The sequence below is a fragment of the Anomaloglossus baeobatrachus genome, chromosome 3, assembly GCF_048569485.1.
Source record: "Anomaloglossus baeobatrachus isolate aAnoBae1 chromosome 3, aAnoBae1.hap1, whole genome shotgun sequence".
Lineage (NCBI taxonomy): Eukaryota > Metazoa > Chordata > Amphibia > Anura > Aromobatidae > Anomaloglossus > Anomaloglossus baeobatrachus.
The window spans coordinates 704,103,929-704,127,445 of NC_134355.1; the positions used below are offsets into that span (position 1 = coordinate 704,103,929).

Genomic DNA, 23,517 nt, shown 5'->3' on the forward strand with positions numbered 1-23,517 from the left:
ATAAGATGAGACCTGCAGGGATGTATCTGCCCCCTCCACAGCCCCCTGTTTATCTCCTGACCTGCTCTCACAGCCGAATGTCTCCAGGGGCTCTCAGCTCCCCCCTCACTCACAGTATCTCAGACGGTGGGCCTGTCCATGGAGCTCTGTGTGACAGGTAAACACAGCGTGCAGTCCTGTTTGCTGAGCTTGCTGCTGCTCAGTGTTTCACTATTTCTTCTGTGGCAGGGAGGGGAGTGTGTGAGAGTTCACTGAAAACTATGGCTGCCGCTGGAAGCACTTCAGTCCCCTTCCCTGTCTCCTTCTGGATGTTAGTGCCCGATATTTAACCCCTCTCTTACCAGATCCCGGGTGCTTTCCGTTTGCAGTGGCACAGCTGCAGGGAGGAGCAGGGAGGATGGGCAGCGTTCCTCTGTGCAGCACAGCCCACAGCCTGCAGCCTGGTGCTTTGTGTCAGAGCACTCCTTTCTTTGTGGTGCAGCATACACCTTTCACCTCCGGAGTATCAGGAGAGCCGGGCCTGATGTGCGCCCCTTGTCCTGTCCTTATCCCTGCAGCCTTGAGATGTTAGGATGGGCTGGATAACGTTTTTGGCCTAGGCTGCTGCAGGAGCTCATGATAAAAGCAGCTACCTCGTAGCTCCGCCTCCCGGAAGTCCTGCATCCGTTTTTTGTCGCATTACGCCGGATCCGGCGTCCATAGGGTTCCAATGTAAATCACGCCGTATCGTGCCAGATCCGGCGAGATGTGTTTTTTTTGTCAGGGAGAAAAAAACGTTCCATCCGGCCACTGCATTAGCCAATTACACATCCTGTTGGGTGGTTCGCCTTAAAGGATTTTTATTTTTTAAAAAAAATTTGTTAAATGAGGGCTGACGTTAATCTTTATTATAAAGTAAAACATGTTTTGTTTTTTTTGACCAGTTACAACTACTGGATTAGTAATGGGAGGTGTCCACTAGACGCCCACCCATTACTAATACTAGGGTTGATGCCAGCTGGCAATTCACAGCTGGCATCAAACCCATATATTACCCTGTTTGCCACCACAACAGAGCAATAGGAACAACTTCTGGGGCGATTGCACACTGCTATTTTTAGGTTTGGAAGGGCCAAAGCACAATAGCCCTCCCCACCCTAAAAATATCACCCCCCAGTTGTCTGCTGTTTCTTGGCTAGTTTTGAAAAAGTGAAGGGGACTCTGTGACGGGGTATGCGACAGAGCAGTAAGGGACACCAGACCGATGAACAATCCAAGAAGATTTAATGAGGCAGGGAGTATAAAACATCCAATATCCAAATGGTTCTTTAGAGTCCACACAAAGGAAACAGATCTGGGGCAATCCGACGCCAAGGAGAATGCAACAGTCCTCAGATGCGTTCCCTAAATCCAGTAGCGTGGCAGCTGATCTTCAATGTCCAATCGTCCATGTACGGGCAAAAAGGAGCTGGCCTGAGCACAGGTCCTCGTCCTTCACCCAACAAAGCATAACTAAACTAAAAACATGTGGCTGAATCTCCCACCTCTCCTTAGATCCACCCCCTTAACATTTGCTACTTGTAGCTACTAGTTAGAAAGAAGTTCCTAGACATAGTCTCCAGAGATTGTGTACTAGGGAAGCCCCCTGGAGAGGAGAACAATATATATGCAACCCCTACCAAATCAAGGACAATAGCTACTGCTGAAGCCTGATTGCAATATGATACAGGCTGGGGGGATATAATGTTACAACCCCTTTGTGAGGCAAATCCCGGGATATGAAGATGAATTATGACTTCCAGTCATAATCGCTCATCACTCCCTGGCAGTGCCCCCCTCCCTTCTTGTTCTCAATGTCCAGCATCTGTGAAGGTGTTACACCTCCATGGCCATCTCCTGTGATATGGAGATGAGATGATGTGGGAACAATGGACACAGGAGGACTCCCTGCCGTGACCCTGTGGTAGGAGCTGCTATCTAATTAGCAAGCTTGGAAGTATCCAGACAGAACGACTCCAGTAAAAAATGATTCATATCTCGCAAGCCATATTTCCGATAAATATGGCAACCATAAAAATGGTGTCTCCGCATGCGGACGATGCTGGCACACCCTTTTTATGGGAGCGGGAGCTTGGGAAATACCCCAGGCGTGATATCAGCCAATGGGGAACTAGTAGACAAGTCATGAGTCCTCTCATTCTGTAGCTAAATTCATAACTGTCACAATGAGAGCATTGGCGTCCGCCTACGACGCTCCCAGGCCAAGTTATGGCCATATTCCATGTTGTGGATTTTGTCCATAACTCCAGCCAGGGGTGGAGCAGTGCTCCCTCTGAGGTCACGAAGGTAGGAGGGGACCTGGATTTGCCCAGGTTGATAACCCTACTTCGGCCATTTTCCAGTGTTCTTTCGCTGGGGGTCACGTGCAGGAAACATCTGTGGGAGTTCCTAGAAACCTGGTCTACAGCGCCCCCCTGTGGCCAGACGCACAAGGTAACTGATTGAATTGCATACCTGTTTGTAAACCATGCTTTATCTGTAACTGTACTCTGACATATGTATATTCTGTAGATTCCCTATTGTATATATTGTAGTTTCTAGTGTGCTTTAGGCTGATTAAATTATATAATTAATCTTGGGCTGTTCTGTTATCTCGATCTTGAATCCCACGTCTGTGTGTTCGGCTAATAGTTACCGTGAAGCGGTTGGTGGCAGCGAGTTGTGCCAAGGATTATTGTGGGGAGGCCAGTGAGATCCGGGGAGGTTTTATATATTCCGCCCGCGGAGGTCGGGGGAATATATACCCTACTCTCACTGGGGACCCTTCAATAATCGGCATAAGTAGTATAGCGGCCTCCTTGCTTATTGTCGGGCAATTCCATAATTGGCCTGACTATAAGAGGGGCGCTAGAGAGCGCGTCACGTGCTCTGTCTGTCGGGAGGTATAAAGGAGGGGTGACCCCCACTTGTTACCCCCCGATTGTGACGTACTGGTAGCCAACGCGGGGGATTTCTGAGTGACCCCCCCGGTGGTTCGTGACATATTGGTGGCATAGCGGTGGGATCGAGATAATAGTGTGTGTGAGTGTGAGACCCATACTCCCAGACACTAAAGACTGCCTGCAGCAGCTGTGGCTGCTGGGGTCTTCAGACTAGCTCAACACTAGAGTGTCAGAGTGCAGATACTGTAAGGTGTGTGGAGGCATCAGGTGTCAGTTCTGTGTCAGTGACCAAAAGTCTGCAAGAATGGCTGATGGCACCAGGAGCAGAGCTAGGCAACTGGCCAATGCTAAAGCAGGAGCCGAAGAGAGGGAGGACGGTGCTGTGGACAGTAATGAGGAGGTTGCCCACGAGTCCTCCAGGAGCTCGACGCCAGAAAACAGCTCTGCAGAGGACATTGCACAACCTGGCACTGCTGGACAAGATGAGGAGCAGCTCACCCAAGGGTCCTCAACGAGCCAGATGCCAGCCCTCCGCTCTGCAATGGACAGTGAATCACCAGGCTCCGCAGCGGGCCGCAGATCACCACGTGCCATTCCACCGAGCCTGGGAGGCTCGGATAGCCTTCTTCAAATGGCTATGGCCCTTCTCCAGGCTGGAGACCGGGAGGGCTACAGGGAACTCATGGCAGAGCGCAGGGCAGCGTGTGAGGCTGCGGAGCGGCAGGCAGAGCGGCAGGCAGCGCGTGAAGAGCGCCAGGCAGAGCGTGAGGCTGCGGAGCGACGGCAACAGGCAGACCGGGACCACCAGCTGCAGCTAGCTCAGCTCCGGCCCTCATCAGCCACAAAGGTCCGTGTTGAAGACTTCCCAGTGCTGGAGAAGGATGGAGACTTGGACTCTTTCTTGACTGCTTTTGAACGGACTTGCTTGCAGCACCATCTGGACAAGGACCAGTGGGCCAAATACCTGACCCCCCGTTTAAGGGGTAAGGCCCTGGAAATCCTTGGGGACTTGCCTGCTGAGGCAGATCAGGGCTACGACACCATCAAGCGGGCCCTGATCCAACAGTACAACCTCACTCCAGAGTCCTACCGCAAGAAGTTCCGGAGCCTACAGAAGGGACCAAAGGACTCCTGGGCTGACCACAGGCGGGCACTTGCCCGAGCTGCCGACCACTGGACCCAAGGCCTGCAGCTTTCCACCGGACCGGAGATCCTGGACTTGTTCATCACGGAGCAACTCTTGTGGAACTGCCCTGAGGATCTCCGCCAGTTCATCCGAGACCAGAAGCCAAAGGGGTCCACGGCTACAGCTGCCCTGGCCGATGACTACACCAACAATCGGGCTCCTGAGGCCAGGAGAGCAGCCACCAGCAGCACCTGGAGAGGGGGTAAGATGAATTCTGCGACTGCCCCACCTGCCCCTAGACTGCAGGGGGTGTCCCCCTCAACTCCCCTCTCCAGGCCCGTGGCAGAGCCAAGACGGTGCCACCAGTGCAACCTACCTGGACACTTCAAGGCCATGTGCCCTCAGCGTCCCAAGGCCCCGGCTCCGTCCCCGTCCCAAGGGCCGCCCAAGGTGTATTGTGTGGGTGGGGGTGGTGGTAGGTCCCTGGACAGCTTCCAACCTGTCACCGTCGGCCGGTCTGTGACCATAGGACTGCGAGACAGCGCCTCGGAGGTGACTCTGGTGCGGCCTGAGATGGTGTCCCCCCAAGACTTGATCCCTGGAAAAACCCTCGCTGTCTCCGGGATTGGAGGCATTGACCCGGCGCTGCCTGTTGCTGACATTTATGTGGACTGGGGCGCAGGGCGAGGGGTGAGGGAGGTGGGGGTAACTGATCGGATCTCCGCAAACGTGCTACTTGGGACAGATTTGGGGCAGATAACCTCCCAGTTTGGGCCCCCACCAAGGGCTGAACCTTCAGCCAGTACGGACATGACTCCTGACAATGTTAATGTGTTATCTATGAATGATGTGAGAGAGGGGGAGTGAACTCTGATATTTCTGCTTGCACAGACACCATAGACACACACACAGCTGCAGCTGTGACAGGGGAGGGGGTCAGAGAAAGGTGTGACAATGCCTCTACAAGTAATCAGCCTGTGAGCTGGGATCTGCTGCCCTCTGCAGGGATAAGCAGAGAGCAGGGTGCTGCAGGGGGAGGACCAGTGTGTGGGGTGGGGGCTACCACAGCAAATGTGGGGTCCCCAGAGATTTCACAGCGGGGTTCTGTTGCTGCAGGAGGGGAACAGGCAGGTGAGATTGGGGCCGGTCCAGGAGCGGAAGTGCTCCCAGGTAAGATCTCGGTGCATGGTTCCCCCACAACCGGGGTGTCAGGAAGCCAGGTAGGTCTGCCTGAACCGGCGACTTGGTCAGGAACGGAGGAGGAGCAGGCACGACCCACGGTCGCAGCGGCTGTGGCCGCTGTCACCCGCAGTGGGAGTGCTGGAAGCCAAGGGGCCTCCCGGAGGTCCGATAGCTCTTCCCCTTCTGACCAAGTGGCAGCCGAGTCAGGTGGAGGCCAGGACACAGGTCCCGGGGTACTGACTGAAGATGTGACAGTCTCGTCGATTCTGGCCACATCTAGTCAGGGGTTTCAGGCAGCGTTAGAAGCTGACGACAGCCTGAAAGCTCTTAAGGAGCAGGCGGCACAGCCTCCCTCGGACTCGGACCCGGAGCGAGTGGTCTGGGACCAAGGACGGCTGTACCGGGCCACGGTCCAGCAGGGTTCACCGGAGGCGTGGCCCAGGGACCGACAGTTGGTACCCTATCCGTTCCGGACGGAGTTGTTGCGGATCGCACATGAGATTCCGATGGCCGGACACCTAGGGATCGCTAAGACCAAGGCCAGGTTAAACCAGCATTTCTACTGGCCAAAAATGGGGGCCGATGTGGCTGCCTACTGCCGTTCGTGTGAAACCTGTCAGAGAGTGGGGAAGGCGGGGCCACACCCCAAAGCCCCACTAGTATCTCTGCCAATCATCGATGAGCCTTTCAGGAGGGTGGCTGTGGATCTGGTCGGCCCGCTGGCCATCCCCAGCAGCTCCGGGAAACGCTTCATACTAACGGTAGTGGACTATGCCACCCGGTACCCAGAAGCAGTGGCCTTGTCGTCCATTCGGGCTGACAAGGTGGCCACCGCCTTGCTGGAGATTTTCTCCCGAGTGGGTTTTCCCCAGGAAATGCTCACTGACCGGGGAACCCAATTCATGTCCCAGCTGATGGAGGCCCTCTGTAAGCAAGTCCAGGTGCGACATCTGGTGGCCAGCCCGTACCATCCACAGACTAATGGCCTGTGCGAGCGGTTCAATGGCACCTTAAAGCAGATGCTTAAGATGTTGGTCGACTCCCACGGGCGTGACTGGGAGCGGTATCTCCCACACCTGTTATTTGCTTACCGGGAGGTTCCACAGGCCTCAACAGGATTCTCACCGTTTGAGCTCCTGTACGGGCGACGTGTGCGGGGCCCCCTGGCTCTGGTGAAAGAGGCTTGGGAAGGGGATTTGGCCACCCCTGGAGTGTCGGTTATCGAGTATGTCATGCGCTTCCGGGACAAAATGCAGGCCTTGACGCAACTGGTACACGACAATATGGCTCAAGCCCAGGCCGATCAGAAGCATTGGTACGACCAGAACGCTTGTGAGAGGACCTACCAAGTGGGTCAAAAGGTGTGGGTACTGGTCCCCGTACCACAGGACAAGCTTCAGGCAGCCTGGGAAGGCCCATACCTCGTGTACCAGCAGCTCAACCCTGTGACGTACCTGGTCACCCTGGATCCTGCCCGTGGAAGGCGGAAGCCCTTCCATGTGAACATGATGAAGGCACATCATGAGCGGGAGGCATGTGCGCTCCCCGTGTGCAACTTGCCCGAGGAGGGAGAAGCGGAAACCCTCTTGGATATGCTAGCCCAGGTTAGGGCAGGCGGATCCATTGAGGATGTGGAGGTTGGCCACCAGCTCTTGGAGGACCAACGGTCCCAGCTGTGGGCCACCCTACACCCCTTCCGGGGGTTGTTTACCAACCAGCCCGGAAGGACTGACTTGGCTGTCCATCACGTGGACACTGGGGATCATCCCCCGATCCGGCGTTCAGCATATCGGGTCTCCCTGGAGGTGCAGCAACACATGCGCCAGGAGATTGACGAGATGCTGAAGCTGGGGGTGATCCAGGCATCCAACAGCGCTTGGGCCTCGCCTGTAGTCCTCGTCCCTAAGAAGGACCGAACCACTCGGTTCTGCGTGGACTACAGGGGGCTCAATGCTGTCACGGTCGCCGATGCGTACCCAATGCCACGCATCGATGACCTGCTCGATCAGTTGGCCGGGGCTCAGTACCTGACCATCATGGACCTGAGCCGGGGATATTGGCAGATCCCCCTGACTCGCAAGGCCAGGGAACGCTCCGCCTTTATTACCCCATTTGGACTGTACGAGTCCACGGTGATGCCATTCGGGATGAGGAATGCCCCTGCCACTTTCCAGCGGATGGTCAACACCCTGCTCAAGGGACTTGAAGGGTACGCGGCCGCGTACCTGGATGACATTGCCGTCTTCAGTCCCACCTGGGAGGACCACCTAGAGCAGTGATGGCGAACCTATGGCACGCGTGCCACCAGGGGCACGCTGAGCCCATTCTGTTGGCACGCGTGCTGTCGCCCGATCCTGCAGCTTTGGTCTGCTAGTGCAGTCGCGCCGGCAGATCAAATCTGTGTTGGAGCGGAGGAGACATTTCTCCTCCGCTCTGACACTCCTCCTCCCCCAGGCTGCAGGTGTGTTGCCTAGGAGACGGAGGAGCATCAGAGAGCGGCGCCAGCGCCGTCTGCTGGCCGCTGGAAACTGAGCAGCGTGCAGCGGTGGAGCGGGTGCAGGAAGGTAAGTTGTGTGTTGCTTTTTTTTTTTTTTTTATAACTCGTGTGCGGCAGCGCCAGCATGGGGTGGGGGAATGCACGTGGGGTGGGAGAGTGGGAACGCACATAGCAGCGTGGGGTGGGAGAGGGGGAACGCACATGGCAGCGTGGGGTGGGAGAGGGGGAACGCACATGGCAGCGTGGGGTGGGAGAGGGGGAACGCACATGGCAGCGTGGGGTGGGAGAGGGGGAACGCACATGGCAGCGTGGGGTGGTAGAGGGGGAACGCACATGGCAGCATGGGGTGGGAGAGGGGGAACGCACATGGCAGCGGGGGGTGGGAGAGGGGGAACGCACATGGCAGCGGGGGGTGGGAGAGGGGGAACGCACATGGCAGCGTGGGGTGGGAGAGGAGGAACGCACATGGCAGCGTGGGGTGGGAGAGGGGGAACGCACATGGCAGCGTGGGGTGGGGGAACGCACATGGCAGCGTGGGGTGGGAGAGGGGGAACGCACATGGCAGCGGGGGGTGGGAGAGGGGGAACGCACATGGCAGCGGGGGGTGGGAGAGTGGGGACGCACATGGCAGCGTGGGGTGGGAGAGGGGGAACGCACATGGCAGCGTGTGGGTGGGGGAATGCACGTGGGGTGGGAGAGGGGGAACGCACATGGCAGCGTGGGGTGGGAGAGGGGGAACGCACATGGCAGCGTGGGGTGGGAGAGGAGGAACGCACATGGCAGCGGGGGGTGGGAGAGGGGGAACGCACATGGCAGCGTGGGGTGGGAGAGGGGGAATGTACATGGCAGCGTGGGGTGGGAGAGGGGGAACGCACATGGCAGCGTGGGGTGGGGGTGGGGGAACGCACATGGCAGCGTGGGGTGGGGGTGGGGGTGGGGGAACGCACATGGCAGGGTGGGGGTGGGGGAACGCACATGGCAGCGTGGGGTGGGGGAACGCACATGGCAGCGTGGGGTGGGGGGGTGGGAACGCACATGGCAGCGTGGGGTGGGGGAATGCACATGGCAGCGTGGGGTGGGGGAACGCACATAGCAGCGTGAGGTGGGGGAACGCACATGGCAGCGTGGGGTGGGTGAACACACATGCCAGCATGGGGGGGGACACGCATACCAGGATGGGGGGGGGAAACATGCATGCCAGGATGGGGAAAACATGCATGCCAGGATGGAGGAAACATGCATGCCAGGATGGAGGAAACATGCATGCCAGGATGGAGGAAACATGCATGCCAGGATGGAGGAAACATGCATGCCAGGATGGAGGAAACATGCATGCCAGAATGGAGGAAACATGCATGCCAGGATGGAGGAAACATGCATGCCAGGATGGAGGAAACATGCATGCCAGAATGGAGGAAACATGCATGCCAGGATGGAGGAAACATGCATGCCAGGATGGAGGAAACATGCATGCCAGAATGGAGGAAACATGCATGCCAGGATGGAGGAAACATGCATGCCAGGATGGATGAAACATGCATGCCAGGATGGGGAAACATGCATGCCAGGATGGAGGAAACATGCATGCCAGGATGGAGGAAACATGCATGCCAGGATGGAGGAAACATGCATGCCAGGATTGAGGAAACATGCATGCCAGGATGGAGGAAACATGCATGCCAGGATGGAGGAAACATGCCACGATAGGGTACATTTACCAGGAAGGGGTACATTTACCTGGATGGGGTAAATTAACCAGGATTGGGAACATTTACCAGGAATGGGGTACATGCCGGGATGGGGGAACATTTACAAGGATGGGCAATATGTCAGGATGGGGTACATTTACCAGCATGGGGGAACATGCCAGAATGGGTAACATTTACCAGGATGGGGCCGTGATGGGGACAAATATACCAGAATGTAGGAAATATATATCAGGATAGGGGACATGTTTACCAGGAAGTGGCCGAGGAAGGGGGACAGAACTACCCAATGATGGGGAGGGGAGCCACTCGTACGTCTTTATGGGATTTCGAGATGTTCAGACTTTGAAATGTAGATGTGGATTACAGGGTGACATCTGATTGCATTCCAGGCTAAAATCTCTGTCTAATATGCTGCAATTTTTTTCCAGAAAGATCAATCCAACAGCTGTGTCTGGAAAGAGCAGGGGCTGAGCTTCAATGTGTGGTAAGCATGCATGAGCGTGATGCCCCCTGCTGAAGAGAAGAGAAGACGGCAAAGGTAAGATTAAAATCAATTCTTTACATAATAGGATTGGTTGGCACTTCGGAAAAAAAATTGGGTTTAGGGCTACAGTTTGGGCACTCGGCCTGTAAAAGGTTCGCCATGACTGACCTAGAGCATCTAGCACAGGTGCTCAGGCGGATCCACCGGGCAGGTTTGACCATCAAGCCGGGAAAGTGTCAGCTGGCCATGAGCGAGGTCCAGTACCTCGGTCACCGGGTAGGCGGGAGAACACTGAAGCCCGAGCCTGAGAAAGTGGAGGCCATCGCATCCTGGCCCACCCCCAGGACCAAGAAGCAGGTGATGTCCTTCTTGGGGACCGCTGGGTACTATAGGAGGTTTGTTCCACGCTATAGTAGCCTGGCAAAGCCCTTGACGGACCTCACCAAGAAGAAGCTGCCCTCTGCAGTCGATTGGACAATGGACTGCGAGACAGCCTTCCAGGCCCTAAAGGACGCCCTGTCCAGCCCGCCCGTGCTACAGGCAGCCGACTTCACGCGGCCGTTTGTAGTACAGACCGACGCCAGTGACTTCGGCCTCGGTGCGGTGCTCAGCCAGGTGGACTCTGCGAGCCAAGAGCACCCAGTCTTGTACCTGAGCAGGAAGCTGTTACCAAGGGAAGTGGCCTATTCCACGATGGAGAAGGAGTGCCTGGCCATAGTGTGGGCCCTGCAGCGTCTGCAACCCTATCTATACGGGCGCCACTTCATCGTGGAGACGGACCACAATCCCCTCAGCTGGTTGCACACCGTCTCTGGGACGAATGGGCGATTGTTGCGATGGAGCCTTGCGCTCCAGCAATACAACTTCACCATTCGCCACAAAAGGGGCCGTGACCACGGTAACGCAGACGGGCTGTCCCGACAAGGAGAGGTCGCGGACGGGCGCACGGGGGAACACCGGAGTGTGCTGCCCCCTAGCGCCCTCAAAAGGGGGGAGGTGTGAGGCAAATCCCGGGATATGAAGATGAATTATGACTTCCAGTCATAATCGCTCATCACTCCCTGGCAGTGCCCCCCTCCCTTCTTGTTCTCAATGTCCAGCATCTGTGAAGGTGTTACACCTCCATGGCCATCTCCTGTGATATGGAGATGAGATGATGTGGGAACAATGGACACAGGAGGACTCCCTGCCGTGACCCTGTGGTAGGAGCTGCTATCTAATTAGCAAGCTTGGAAGTATCCAGACAGAACGACTCCAGTAAAAAATGGTTCATATCTCGCAAGCCATATTTCCGATAAATATGGCAACCATAAAAATGGTGTCTCCGCATGCGGACGATGCTGGCACACCCTTTTTATGGGAGCGGGAGCTTGGGAAATACCCCAGGCGTGATATCAGCCAATGGGGAACTAGTAGACAAGTCATGAGTCCTCTCATTCTGTAGCTAAATTCATAACTGTCACAATGAGAGCATTGGCGTCCGCCTACGACGCTCCCAGGCCAAGTTATGGCCATATTCCATGTTGTGGATTTTGTCCATAACTCCAGCCAGGGGTGGAGCAGTGCTCCCTCTGAGGTCACGAAGGTAGGAGGGGACCTGGATTTGCCCAGGTTGATAACCCTACTTCGGCCATTTTCCAGTGTTCTTTCGCTGGGGGTCACGTGCAGGAAACATCTGTGGGAGTTCCTAGAAACCTGGTCTACAGCGCCCCCCTGTGGCCAGACGCACAAGGTAACTGATTGAATTGCATACCTGTTTGTAAACCATGCTTTGATTGTAACTGTACTCTGACATATGTATATTCTGTAGATTCCCTATTGTATATATTGTAGTTTCTAGTGTGCTTTAGGCTGATTAAATTATATAATTAATCTTGGGCTGTTCTGTTATCTCGATCTTGAATCCCACGTCTGTGTGTTCGGCTAATAGTTACCGTGAAGCGGTTGGTGGCAGCGAGTTGTGCCAAGGATTATTGTGGGGAGGCCAGTGAGATCCGGGGAGGTTTTATATATTCCGCCCGCGGAGGTCGGGGGAATATATACCCTACTCTCACTGGGGACCCTTCAATAATCGGCATAAGTAGTATAGCGGCCTCCTTGCTTATTGTCGGGCAATTCCATAATTGGCCTGACTATAAGAGGGGCGCTAGAGAGCGCGTCACGTGCTCTGTCTGTCGGTCGGGAGGTATAAAGGAGGAGTGACCCCCACTTGTTACCCCCCGATTGTGACGTACTGGTAGCCAGCGCGGGGGATTTCTGAGTGACCCCCCCGGTGGTTCGTGACACCCTTCCCCCCTCAATTTGTGCACGGACTAGTGACCTCAACAGGTCGCTTGTCAAGGACACGTAAACATGGCGGACCTGATTCAGGGCTCTTCTTGCCTGGACAATCCGTCTGCATTTTGGTGTTGGCTGCCCCTTCTATATTGTATTGTAAAGTTATAGGGTTGAAGAGCCAGGCTCCATCGTAGTAAGCGTCCATTGTCCCCAGAGACTCTGTTCAGCCAGGTGAGGGGATTGTGATCAGTAACCACAGTGAATTCTCGCCCATACAGATACGGCCTTAGTTTCCTAAGGGCCCATACTACAGCCAGACATTCCAGACATTCCTTCTCAACAGTTGCATAGGCCACTTCTCGGTCCAGCAGCTTCCTGCTGAGGTAGGCAATGGGGTGCTCCTCCCCGGCAGCATTCACCTGGCTGAGTACAGCTCCCAGTCCATAAGAAGAGGCATCCGTCTGCACAATGAATCTCCTCTTGTAGTCAGCCAGAACAGGGTCGCAGACCAAGGCGTCCTTCAGTCGGTTAAAAGCCTCATCACAGGCTGGAGTCCAGATCACCAGCCGGGGCATCGTTTTCTTCGTGAGGTCTGTAAAGGGCTTGGCCACAGTGCTGAAATGAGAAACAAGTAATAACTGGCAGTGCCCAAAAAAGCCATAACTTGTTTCTTGGTTTGGGGAACAGGCCAGTCTCTAATAGCCTGGATTTTGGCAGGTTCAGGACGTAACTTCCCTCCTCCCACTCTATGCCCTAGGTATTGGACTTCACCCATCCCCAATTGGCATTTATCGGGTCGAATGGTTAGGCCGGCTGCGAGAATCCGGTCAAGAACAACAGCTACTTGATTCAGATGTTCCTCCCATGTGTGGCTGAAGACGGCGATATCATCCAGGTAGGCACAAGCGAAGTCGCCACATCCCCGGAGGATCTGGTCCACCATACTCTGAAAGGTGGCCGGGGCGTTTTTCATTCCGAAATGCATGTTTAGAAATTCATACAGACCAAAGGGGGTTATAAAAGCCGACCTTTTCCTACCTTCCTCAGTCAGGGGAATTTGCCAGTATCCCTTACTGAGATCCAAGGTGGTGACGTATCGTGCCCCAGCTAGCCGGTCTAGAAGTTCATCAATGCGGGGCATTGGGTAAGCATCACTGATGGTATGGTCATTTAGTCGTCTGTAGTCCACACAAAATCGAGTACTCCCATCTTTCTTGGGTACTAACACAACATGAGAGGCCCAAGGACTATGGGAGGCCTGAATCACCCCAAGCTGTAACATCTCCTCCAGCTCATACTGCATGGTATTTTTAACTAATTCTGGTACCCGGTAGGGAGCCTGCTGTATGGGACGGATGCCCTGAGTGTCCACATGATGTTGGGTTACTGTGGTTCGACCTGGTCGGGATGAGAAAGCAGCCTGTCTCTGATGGAGCACTCCCAGCATTTGTTTTTTCTGCAAGGAATCTAAGTGATAACTCAGAGGAACCTGTTCCACAGTGGATGGGGCTCTGGCTGCTTTAACAAGATCAGGTAATGGGTCCTCACCCTCCTGACCATCTTCTGAAGCCAGCCGACAGCTTGCTATCATAGGTAATGTCCGATCATGGTACTCCTTAATCATATTCACATGAACAGTCCTTTGTCTTAGACCCTGATCATCTAGAGCAAGAAGGTAATTGGTGTCGTTTAGTTTTCTGAGAACCCGGAAGGGACCCTCCCATGTTGTCTGGAGTTTATTTTGCCGATGGGGAACAATCATTAAGACTTGTTGTCCCTCTACAAATTCTCGATAACGTGCTTTGTGGTCATACCATGTCTTCTGTCTGGTTTGAGCCATCCGCACATGATTCTGAGCCAAACTAGCAAGTTGAGCCAGGGTTTCCCGAAGCTGGAGGACATATGGAACAACAGGGGTTCCTGTATCTTCAACTTGCCCCTCCCAATATTCCTTTAGCAGAGTTAAGGGTCCTCTGACCTTTCTTCCATAGAGTAGTTCAAAGGGGGAAAACCCAGTAGACTCCTGGGGAACTTCCCAATAGGCAAACAGGAGATGGGGTAGGTACTTCTACCAGTCGGAATCCCTGTCAGTGAAGGCCCTTAGCATATTTTTCAGTGTTTGATTAAACCGTTCACAAAGTCCATTGGTTTGAGGATGGTATGCTGTAGTTCGAATTGCCCGTACTCCACAGGTGCGCCACAGACACTGCACCAACTCTGACCATAAACTGGGAGCCTTGGTCCGATAAGATTTCACTTGGGAATCCTACTCGGGTGAAAATGGTAAATGGAAAAGGGCCTCGGCCACCTTGGCTGCAGAAATACTTGACAAGGCCACGGCTTCTGGATATCGGGTGGCGTAGTCCACAACAGTGAGAATGTACTGCTTTCCAGATTTACTTGGTTTAGCCAGAGGTCCAATGATATCGACAGCTACTCTTTGAAAGGGTTCTTCTATGATAGGGAGTGGTTGCAAGGGTGCCTTTGGGTGATCTCCGGGTCGCCCTCTACACTGACATATGTCGCAGGTTCGGCAGAAATGTGCCACTGCTTGAGAAATTCCAGGTCAATAGAAAATTTGAGTCAATCGTTTCTCGGTGCGGGTTTTCCCTTGATGGCCAGCCGTAGGAATGTCATGAGCAAGGTGTAATAGGGGAATTCTGTATTTCTGAGGAACAATCAGCTGTTTGCTATAAGTCCAGGGCTTATCTAAGGAGTCAGCGTTGGTAACACGATATAGAAGTCCATTTTTCCCGAGCCCGAGCTCTAAAGCTAGCCAGGGTGGGGTCAGTCTCTACCTCTTGTCTAAACTGAACTTTATCCCAAGTGACATTCATATGAGACCCACAAGAAGAATCACTCACCGGCTGTAATGGCATTTCTGGTGGCCTCATTTCCATTGATGGGTTGAACACATCCACATCTGCTGCTCTCTTGGTTTGACTTCTGGTTATCGCACCGACAAAGTGGCATTGAAGATTCCCCACATCATTCCCTAGAGAAGAATGTCTGCAGGAAGGCCGCTCATCACACCAATCATGCATTGTTTTGCCCCAAAGCCATAATCCAGGGTCACACTCGCTCTTGGAATATATCTCTGAGTACCTCCAGCCAATTCAATGGCAATTCCTGGTCCCTTTTGCATTGCTTCTGGTTGAATTACTCGGGGATCTGCGATGGTGAGAAAAGCCCCAGTGTCACGAAAGCCAACAACTTTTTGGCCATCCAGCACGACCTCCTGTAGATTTTTATGCTGAAGATCAGAAGAACGGGTGGCTGTGGCTCGCACCCCATAGACTCCGGGCAGGGAAGTCAACATATCAGAGTCACTTGGCAAATCATCAGGGAGTGAATCCAGCTCTTCTCCTGTTGAGGGTGTCTGTAGATAATGGACAGGCAAAGGGGGTCTGTAACTGTTTTGCCTCTGAGCACCTGGACAGTGAGCTTGCAGATGACCTGGCTGCCCACATCCATAACATCTGCGTTCTATGATTCTTTCTCCACGTTGTACTCCCAAATAGGAGGCAGGAGTAATAGGAGGCACATTCACACGGGGTCCGCCATGTGTTGGTTGTCTAGTGGGACGGTGAACATTGGAGGCCAAAGGACAAGGGACCACTGGTGTTGGGGAGCTGGTAGTTTTTTTCTCACTGACTAGTAGCCTTTTCCATTGAGGCTTGATGGTGAGCACCTCATCAGCTAGAGCAGCAGCTTGTTCCACTGTCTCTGGTCTCCTCTCGCGCACCCATTCCCTGATCTCAGCAGGGCACCTGGCATAGAACTGCTCTTTCAGGAGGACCTGGAGGAAGGTCTCCCAAGTTAAGGCCCCCTCTCCCTCCAGCCAGCGATGGCATACTTGTTTCAGTCTGTGGGCAAACATCTTGAAAGACACTTCTCCATCTCAGGCTAACGTACGGAACTGAGTCCTATAAGTATCTGGGGTCACGGCATAATGTTCCAGAATGGTCTGTTTTATCTCCCCATACTCACAATTCCACTGAGGGTCCATAGCTCTATAGGCGTCGGTAACTCCACCCTCCAAGAGGCCCACCAGGTGTCTGACTCGCTCTCTTTCTGGGACTTCCATTAATCAGAACTGATGCTCAAAGTCCTGAAAGAAGCCCTCAATGTCACCTGCAGCTTCATTAAATGGCTTAAAGTCCTTGCGGGACACTCTGGAGAATTCCCTCATAGTGGGTGCTGTGGTTAAAGTTTGTCTGGAGCCTCTAGCTGCTTCCACAGCAAACCTCCTCTCCAGCAATGCCCTCTCTTTAGCTCCGCGAATGGCATCCATCTTATATTCAATGGTGACCTCATCTCCCAGCAGTGCCATCTCCTCCTCATACCACACAACCCATTGACTTTTTTGGGTATTTACCTCCAGCTCCCGTCTTTCCTCCCCTTGCTGTGGAAATTGTTCCTCTGTGCCATCTTGCAGGCAAGCGTTTTCTAATGCCTCAATTAGTTGCTCCTTGGAGAGTCCTTTGTAGCCAACTCCTAATTCACGAGCCTTTGTTTGTAGGCTCACCACAGTCCGGTTCCTGTATCCTGAGGTTCTGGTTTCAGACGTTGATGGGCTGTTGTCCTCCATTTCTTCTGCTCTGATCCCGCCGCTGCCACCAGTTTGTGACGGGGTATGCGACAGAGCAGTAAGGGACACCAGACCGATGAACAATCCAAGAAGATTTAATGAGGCAGGGAGCATAAAACATTCAATATCTAAATGGTTCTTTAGAGTTCACAATAAGTCCACACAAGGAAAAACAGATCCGGGGCAATCCGACGCCAAGGAGCATGCAACAGTCCTCAGATGCGTTCCCTAAATCCAGCAGCGTGGTAGCTGATCCTCAATGTCCAATCATCCATGTATGGGCAAAAAGGAGCTGGCCTCAGCACAGGTCCTCGCCCTTCACCCAACAAAGCATAACTAAACTAAAAAACATGTGGCTGAATCTCCCACCTCTCCTTAGATCCACCCCCTTAACATTTGCTACTTGTAGCTACTAGTTAGAAAGAAGTTCCTAGACACAGTCTCCAGAGATTGTGCACTAGGGAAGCCCCCTGCAGAGGAGAACAATATATATGCAACCCCCACCAAATCAAGGACAATAGCTACTGCTGAAGCCTGAGTGCAATATGATACAGGCTGGGGGGATATAATGTTACATGCTGTTTTTCAAAAAAATGTTTTCAAAATATTTAAAAATTCAGCTTGGGATCCCCGCTATTTTATAAAACCAGCCAAGGTACAGCTGACAGCGGAGGGTGGCAGCCCGCTGCTGCATGTGCGCTGGTTAGGAAAATTAGGGGACCCACACGTGCTTTTTTTCCAAAAACTATTCATTCTGCTAAATTACTGTACAAGCTATACATCTATCCATCCATCTATATCTATTATGTATATATCTAGTCATCAATCTTTCTCTGTAGCCATCTATGTATCTCTCTCTGTATCTATCTATCTATCTATATTTATTATGTATATATCTATTCATCAATCTTTCTCTCTATTCATCTCTGTATCTCTCTCTGTATCTATCCCTCTATCCATCATGTATCTATCTATATTTATTATGTATACAGTCAGGGCCAGAAATATTTGGACAGTGACACAAGTTTTGTTATTTTAGCTGTTTACAAAAACATGTTCAGAAATACAATTCTATATAAAATATGGGCTGAAAGTTCACACTCCCAGCTGCAATATGAGAGTTTTCACATCCAAATCGGAGAAAGGGTTTAGGAATCATAGCTCTGTAATGCATAGCCTCCTCTTTTTCAAGGGACCAAAAGTAATTGGACAAGGGACTCTAAGGGCTGCAATTAACTCTGAAGGCGTCTCCCTCGTTAACCTGTAATCAATGAAGTAGTTAAAAGGACTGGGGTTGATTACAGGTGTGTGGTTTTGCATTTGGAAGCTGTTGCTGTGACCAGACAACATGCGGTCTAAGGAACTCTCAATTGAGGTGAAGCAGAACATCCTGAGGCTGAAAAAAAAGAAAAAATCCATCAGAGAGATAGCAGACATGCTTGGAGTAGCAAAATCAACAGTCGGGTACATTCTGAGAAAAAAGGAATTGACTGGTGAGCTTGGGAACTCAAAAAGGCCTGGGCGTCCACGGATGACAACAGTGGTGGATGATCGCCGCATACTTTCTTTGGTGAAGAAGAACCCGTTCACAACATCAACTGAAGTCCAGAACACTCTCAGTGAAGTAGGTGTATCTGTCTCTAAGTCAACAGTAAAGAGAAGACTCCATGAAAGTAAATACAAAGGGTTCACATCTAGATGCAAACCATTCATCAATTCCAAAAATAGACAGGCCAGAGTTACATTTGCTGAAAAACAACTCATGAAGCCAGCTCAGTTCTGGAAAAGTATTCTATGGACAGATGAGACAAAGATCAACCTGTACCAGAATGATGGGAAGAAAAAAGTTTGGAGAAGAAAGGGAACGGCACATGATCCAAGGCACACCACATCCTCTGTAAAACATGGTGGAGGCAACGTGATGGCATGGGCATGCATGGCTTTCAATGGCACTGGGTCACTTGTGTTTATTGATGACATAACAGCAGACAAGAGTAGCCGGATGAATTCTGAAGTGTACCGGGATATACTTTCAGCCCAGATTCAGCCAAATGCCGCAAAGTTGATCGGACGGCGCTTCATAGTACAGATGGACAATGACCCCAAGCATACAGCCAAAGCTACCCAGGAGTTCATGAGTGCAAAAAAGTGGAACATTCTGCAATGGCCAAGTCAATCACCAGATCTTAACCCAATTGAGCATGCATTTCACTTGCTCAAATCCAGACTTAAGACGGAAAGACCCACAAACAAGCAAGACCTGAAGGCTGCTGCTGTAAAGGCCTGGCAAAGCATTAAGAAGGAGGAAACCCAGCGTTTGGTGATGTCCATGGGTTCCAGACTTAAGGCAGTGATTGCCTCCAAAGGATTCGCAACAAAATATTGAAAATAAAAATATTTTGTTTGGGTTTGGTTTATTTGTCCAATTACTTTTGACCTCCTAAAATGTGGAGTGTTTGTAAAGAAATGTGCACAATTCCTATCAGATATTTTTGTTCAAACCTTCAAATTAAACGTTACAATCTGCACTTGAATTCTGTTGTAGAGGTTTCATTTCAAATCCAATGTGGTGGCATGCAGAGCCCAACTCGCCAAAATTGTGTCACTGGCCAAAGATTTCTGGACCTAACTGTATATCTATTCATCAATCTTTCTCTCTATTCATCTATGTATCTCTCTGTATCTATCCCTCTATCATGTATCTATTTATATTTATTATGTATATATCTATTCATCAATCTTTCTCTCTATTCATCTCTGTATCCCTCTCTGTATCTATCTATCTATCTATCTATCATTTTCTGGCTTTCCACATCTTTTACACATAAAAATAAATCATTAATTTCAGTATCATCCGGTTTTTTTCCTGGCACGTCACGCGGACACACGGACGGCCACAGCGGAGCGTGCGACAGGTGCTTTTTGTACAGGGACGTGTGAAGCCTTAAGGCTGCTTTACACCAGACAATCGATCGTGCGATAGATCATCGGAGTCACGGTTTTTGTGACGCACATCCGGCATCGCTTGCGACGTCGGGCTGTGTGACACCTCCTAGCGACGCAGTATCGCTCACAAATCGCGAGTCGTGTACTCGTCGCTAGGTTTCATAAAATAGTTTATGAAACAAACATGGCGCCGGTTGTTCATTGTTTCCATGGCAGCACACGTCGCTTCGTATGACACCACGGGAACGATGAACATCGCTTACCTGCATCCCGCGGCATCCGCCGGCTATGTGGAAGGAAGGAGGTGGGCGGGATGTTTACATCCCGCTCATCTCCGCCCCTCAGCTTCTATTGGCCGGCCGTCGCGTGACGCCGAACATCCCTCCCCCTTCAGGAAGTGGATGTTCGCCGCCCTCAGCGACGTCGCACGGGAGGTAAGTACATGTGACGGGGGGTTAACGAGTTTGTGCGCCACGGGCAATCAATTGCCCGTGACGCACAAACGATGGGGGCGGGTACGATCGATCGTGAAATCGCACGATCGGTCGTCCCGTATAAAGCAGGCTTTACACAAATAGACGCCTCCATTACGGCTTGCCTGGGTGTGTGTGCTTCTCTAGGTCGGGACGCCCGGGTGTGTGTGCTCCTCTAGTTCTGGATGCCTGGGTGTGTGTGCTTCTCTAGGTCGGGACACCCGGGTGTTTGCTCCTCTAGTTCTGGATGCCTGGGTGTGTGTGCTTCTCTAGGTCGGGACGCCCGGGTGTGTGTGCTCCTCTAGTTCTGGATGCCTGGGTGTGTGTGCTTCTCTAGTTCTGGATGCCTGGGTGTGTGTGCTTCTCTAGGTCGGGACGCCCGGGTGTGTGTGCTCCTCTAGTTCTGGATGCCTGGGTGTGTGTGCGTCTCTAGGTCAGGACGCCCGGGTGTGTGTGCTCCTCTAGTTCTGGATGCCTGGGTGTGTGTGTGCTTCTCTAGGTCGGGACGCCCAGGTGTGTGTGCTCCTCTAGCTCTGAATGCCCGGGTGTGTGCGCTCCTCTAGTTCGGGAAATCCGAGTGTGCGTGCACTCCTCTAAGTCAGGATGCTGGGTGTGTATGCGCTTCTAGGTTGGGTCGCCCAGGTGTGTGTGCTCTTCTAGGTTGGGTCGCCCAGGTGTGTATGCTTCTCTAGGTCAGGACGCCCAGGTGTGTGTGCTCCTCTAGTTCTGGATGCCTGGGTGTGTGAGCTCCTCTAGTTCGGGAAGTCCGAGTGTGTGTGCACTCCTCTAAGTCAGGATGCTGGGTGTGTATGCTCTTCTAGGTTGGGACGCCCAGGTGTGTGTGCTCTTCTAGGTTGGGACGCCCAGGTTTGTATGCAAATGTCATGGAACGAAAACTAGAAACATAAGAGGCACTCGCCTGATAATCTCCATATTTTCTATATAAACCGAATCTTGAGAGGGAAAAGCTTAACGTGGTCACCACTACTGGAACAGCCCCTTCATCACTATATTGCCCCATCTGAAATAGCAGCAGTCGGTACTCCGCTCCTGCGGCGTCAGTGCTAGACCTTGTTTGACAATGTGTCATGTGATCCCTGCAGCCAATCAGCAGCCGTTCTCTCTTCTTCTGATTGTAAGTGATATGCAAAGGAAGTGAGAGTGAAAAGGCTTCTGATTGGCTGCGGGGATCACATGACATTAACGTCACACAGGTCCTGGCAAAGACACTGCAAGAACAGGAGCGGAGTACAGATTGCTATTACATCACATGGGGTAATATGGCGATGAAGGGGCTGTCTGAGTAGTGTAGACCCCTTTACTGCTTCTGCACAAGACATTGAGGACAATTGTAGCTTCAGCTTTATGGGAACAGTTTGGGGAAGACCCTCTTCTTTTCCCCATGACTGCGCCCAGTGCACGAGGTCCATACAGACATGGAGGGGGGAGACCATGACGCTGCACAGATCTGGACCTCAGCCCCATCCAACACCCCGGAGACCCCAACATCAGGGTCAAACCGCAAAAATGCTCTACTGGATGAGGGGACAATAATGCCTTCAGACGCCTCCACAATCCTTCCAAGAGCGGACTTGAGACCAGCAGAGGAACATGCCCCTGAAGAGGGGGGGGGGGGGGGCGCACATACTTCTCTCCATATTAAAGTCTATGGATGTAGCTGAGAACAGAGAAGTCCCCAGAGGTGGATGTGGGGGAGGCGCACATACTTTTCTCCATATGTCTATGATGTAGATGGAGGAGAGAAGCCCCCGGAGGTGGATGTGGGGGGGGGGGGGCACATACTTTTCTCCATATGTCTATGATGTAGATGGAGGAGAGAAGCCCCCGGGAGGTGGATGGGGGGGCGCACATACTTTTCTCCATATGTCTATGATGTACACGGAGGAGAGAAGCCCCCGGGTTACCCGTGATGTCCTCACCCCGGCCTCACCTTTGCCTCCGCTACCGCGATGCTGTCTTCCCACATGTGCAGCTCCTGGTACATCATGATGGCGTCCGTCACTGCGTTCTGAGGAGAAAGTGAGATATAACAGGCGGTAAGAAAACCCAGAATCAGGAGGCCAAGCTTCACATACAGATGGGGCCAGAAACGCGAGGACAGCGACACAAGGTTTGGCTTTTATCAGTTGCCATAGAAAATCAATTTGGGCTTCTAGCGTCGGCTCTCCGCTGTAATCGAGGGATTCACATCTTACCTGGAGGAAGGTTTCCGAATTTCAGCTCTTTATTATGTCGCTGCCTCTTTTTCAAGGGACCAAAAGTAATTGGACAATTATCTGAGACGCTTTTTACTGGGCTTCTGAGAGATTCCCTCATTAATCCATCATGAGTTAATCAGGTAAAAGGTCTGGAGCTGATTCCAGATGCAGCATTTGCATCTGTTCCTGTGAATCTATAACATGCGCAACAATCCATAAAATATAGATGGGTCCTCACAAGGTGCAAATACAGAGGGGACACCACAAGGTGCAGATACAGAGGGGTCACCACAAGGAGCAAATACAGAGGAGTCACCACAAGGTGCAGATACAGAGGGGTCACCACAAGGAGAAAATACAGAGGGGTCACCACAAGGTGCAGATACAGAGGGGTCACCACAAGGAGAAAATACAGAGGGGTCACCACAAGGTGCAGATACAGATGGGTCACCAGAAGGAGAAAATACAGAGGGGACACCACAAGGTGCAGATACAGATGGGTCACCACAAGGAGCAAATACAGAGGGGTCACCACAAGGTGCAGATACAGAGGGGTCACCACAAGGAGAAAATACAGAGGGGTCACCACAAGGTGCAGATACAGATGGGTCACCAGAAGGAGAAAATACAGAGGGGACACCACAAGGTGCAGATACAGATGGGTCACCACAAGGAGCAAATACAGAGGGGTCACCACAAGATGCAGATACAGATGGGTCACCACAAGGAGAAAATACAGAGGGGACACCACAAGGTGCAGATACAGATGGGTCACCAGAAGGAGAAAATACAGAGGGGACACCACAAGAAGCAAATACAGAGGGGTCACCAGAAGGTGGAAATACAGAGGGGACACCACAAGGTACAGCAGATACAGAGGAGTCACCACAAGGAGCAAATACAGAGGAGTCACCACAAGGTGCAGATACAGAGGGGTCACCACAAGGAGAAAATACAGAGGGGACACCACAAGGTGCAGATACAGAGGGGTCACCACAAGGAGCAAATACAGAGGGGTCACCACAAGGTGCAGATACAGAGGGGTCACCACAAGGAGCAAATACAGAGGGGTCACCACAAGGTGCAGCAGAT

General features: G+C 52.3%; 1 protein-coding gene across 1 annotated transcript in view; it reads right to left on the minus strand.

Annotated features, from left to right (window-relative positions):
* IFT172 (intraflagellar transport 172) overlaps positions 1–23,517 on the minus strand; it is a 192,286-nt gene that overhangs the window by 79,112 nt on the left and 89,657 nt on the right. The window contains 1 exon segment of the mRNA XM_075341695.1: positions 22,158–22,235. Coding sequence (XP_075197810.1) covers positions 22,158–22,235 — 78 coding nt within the window.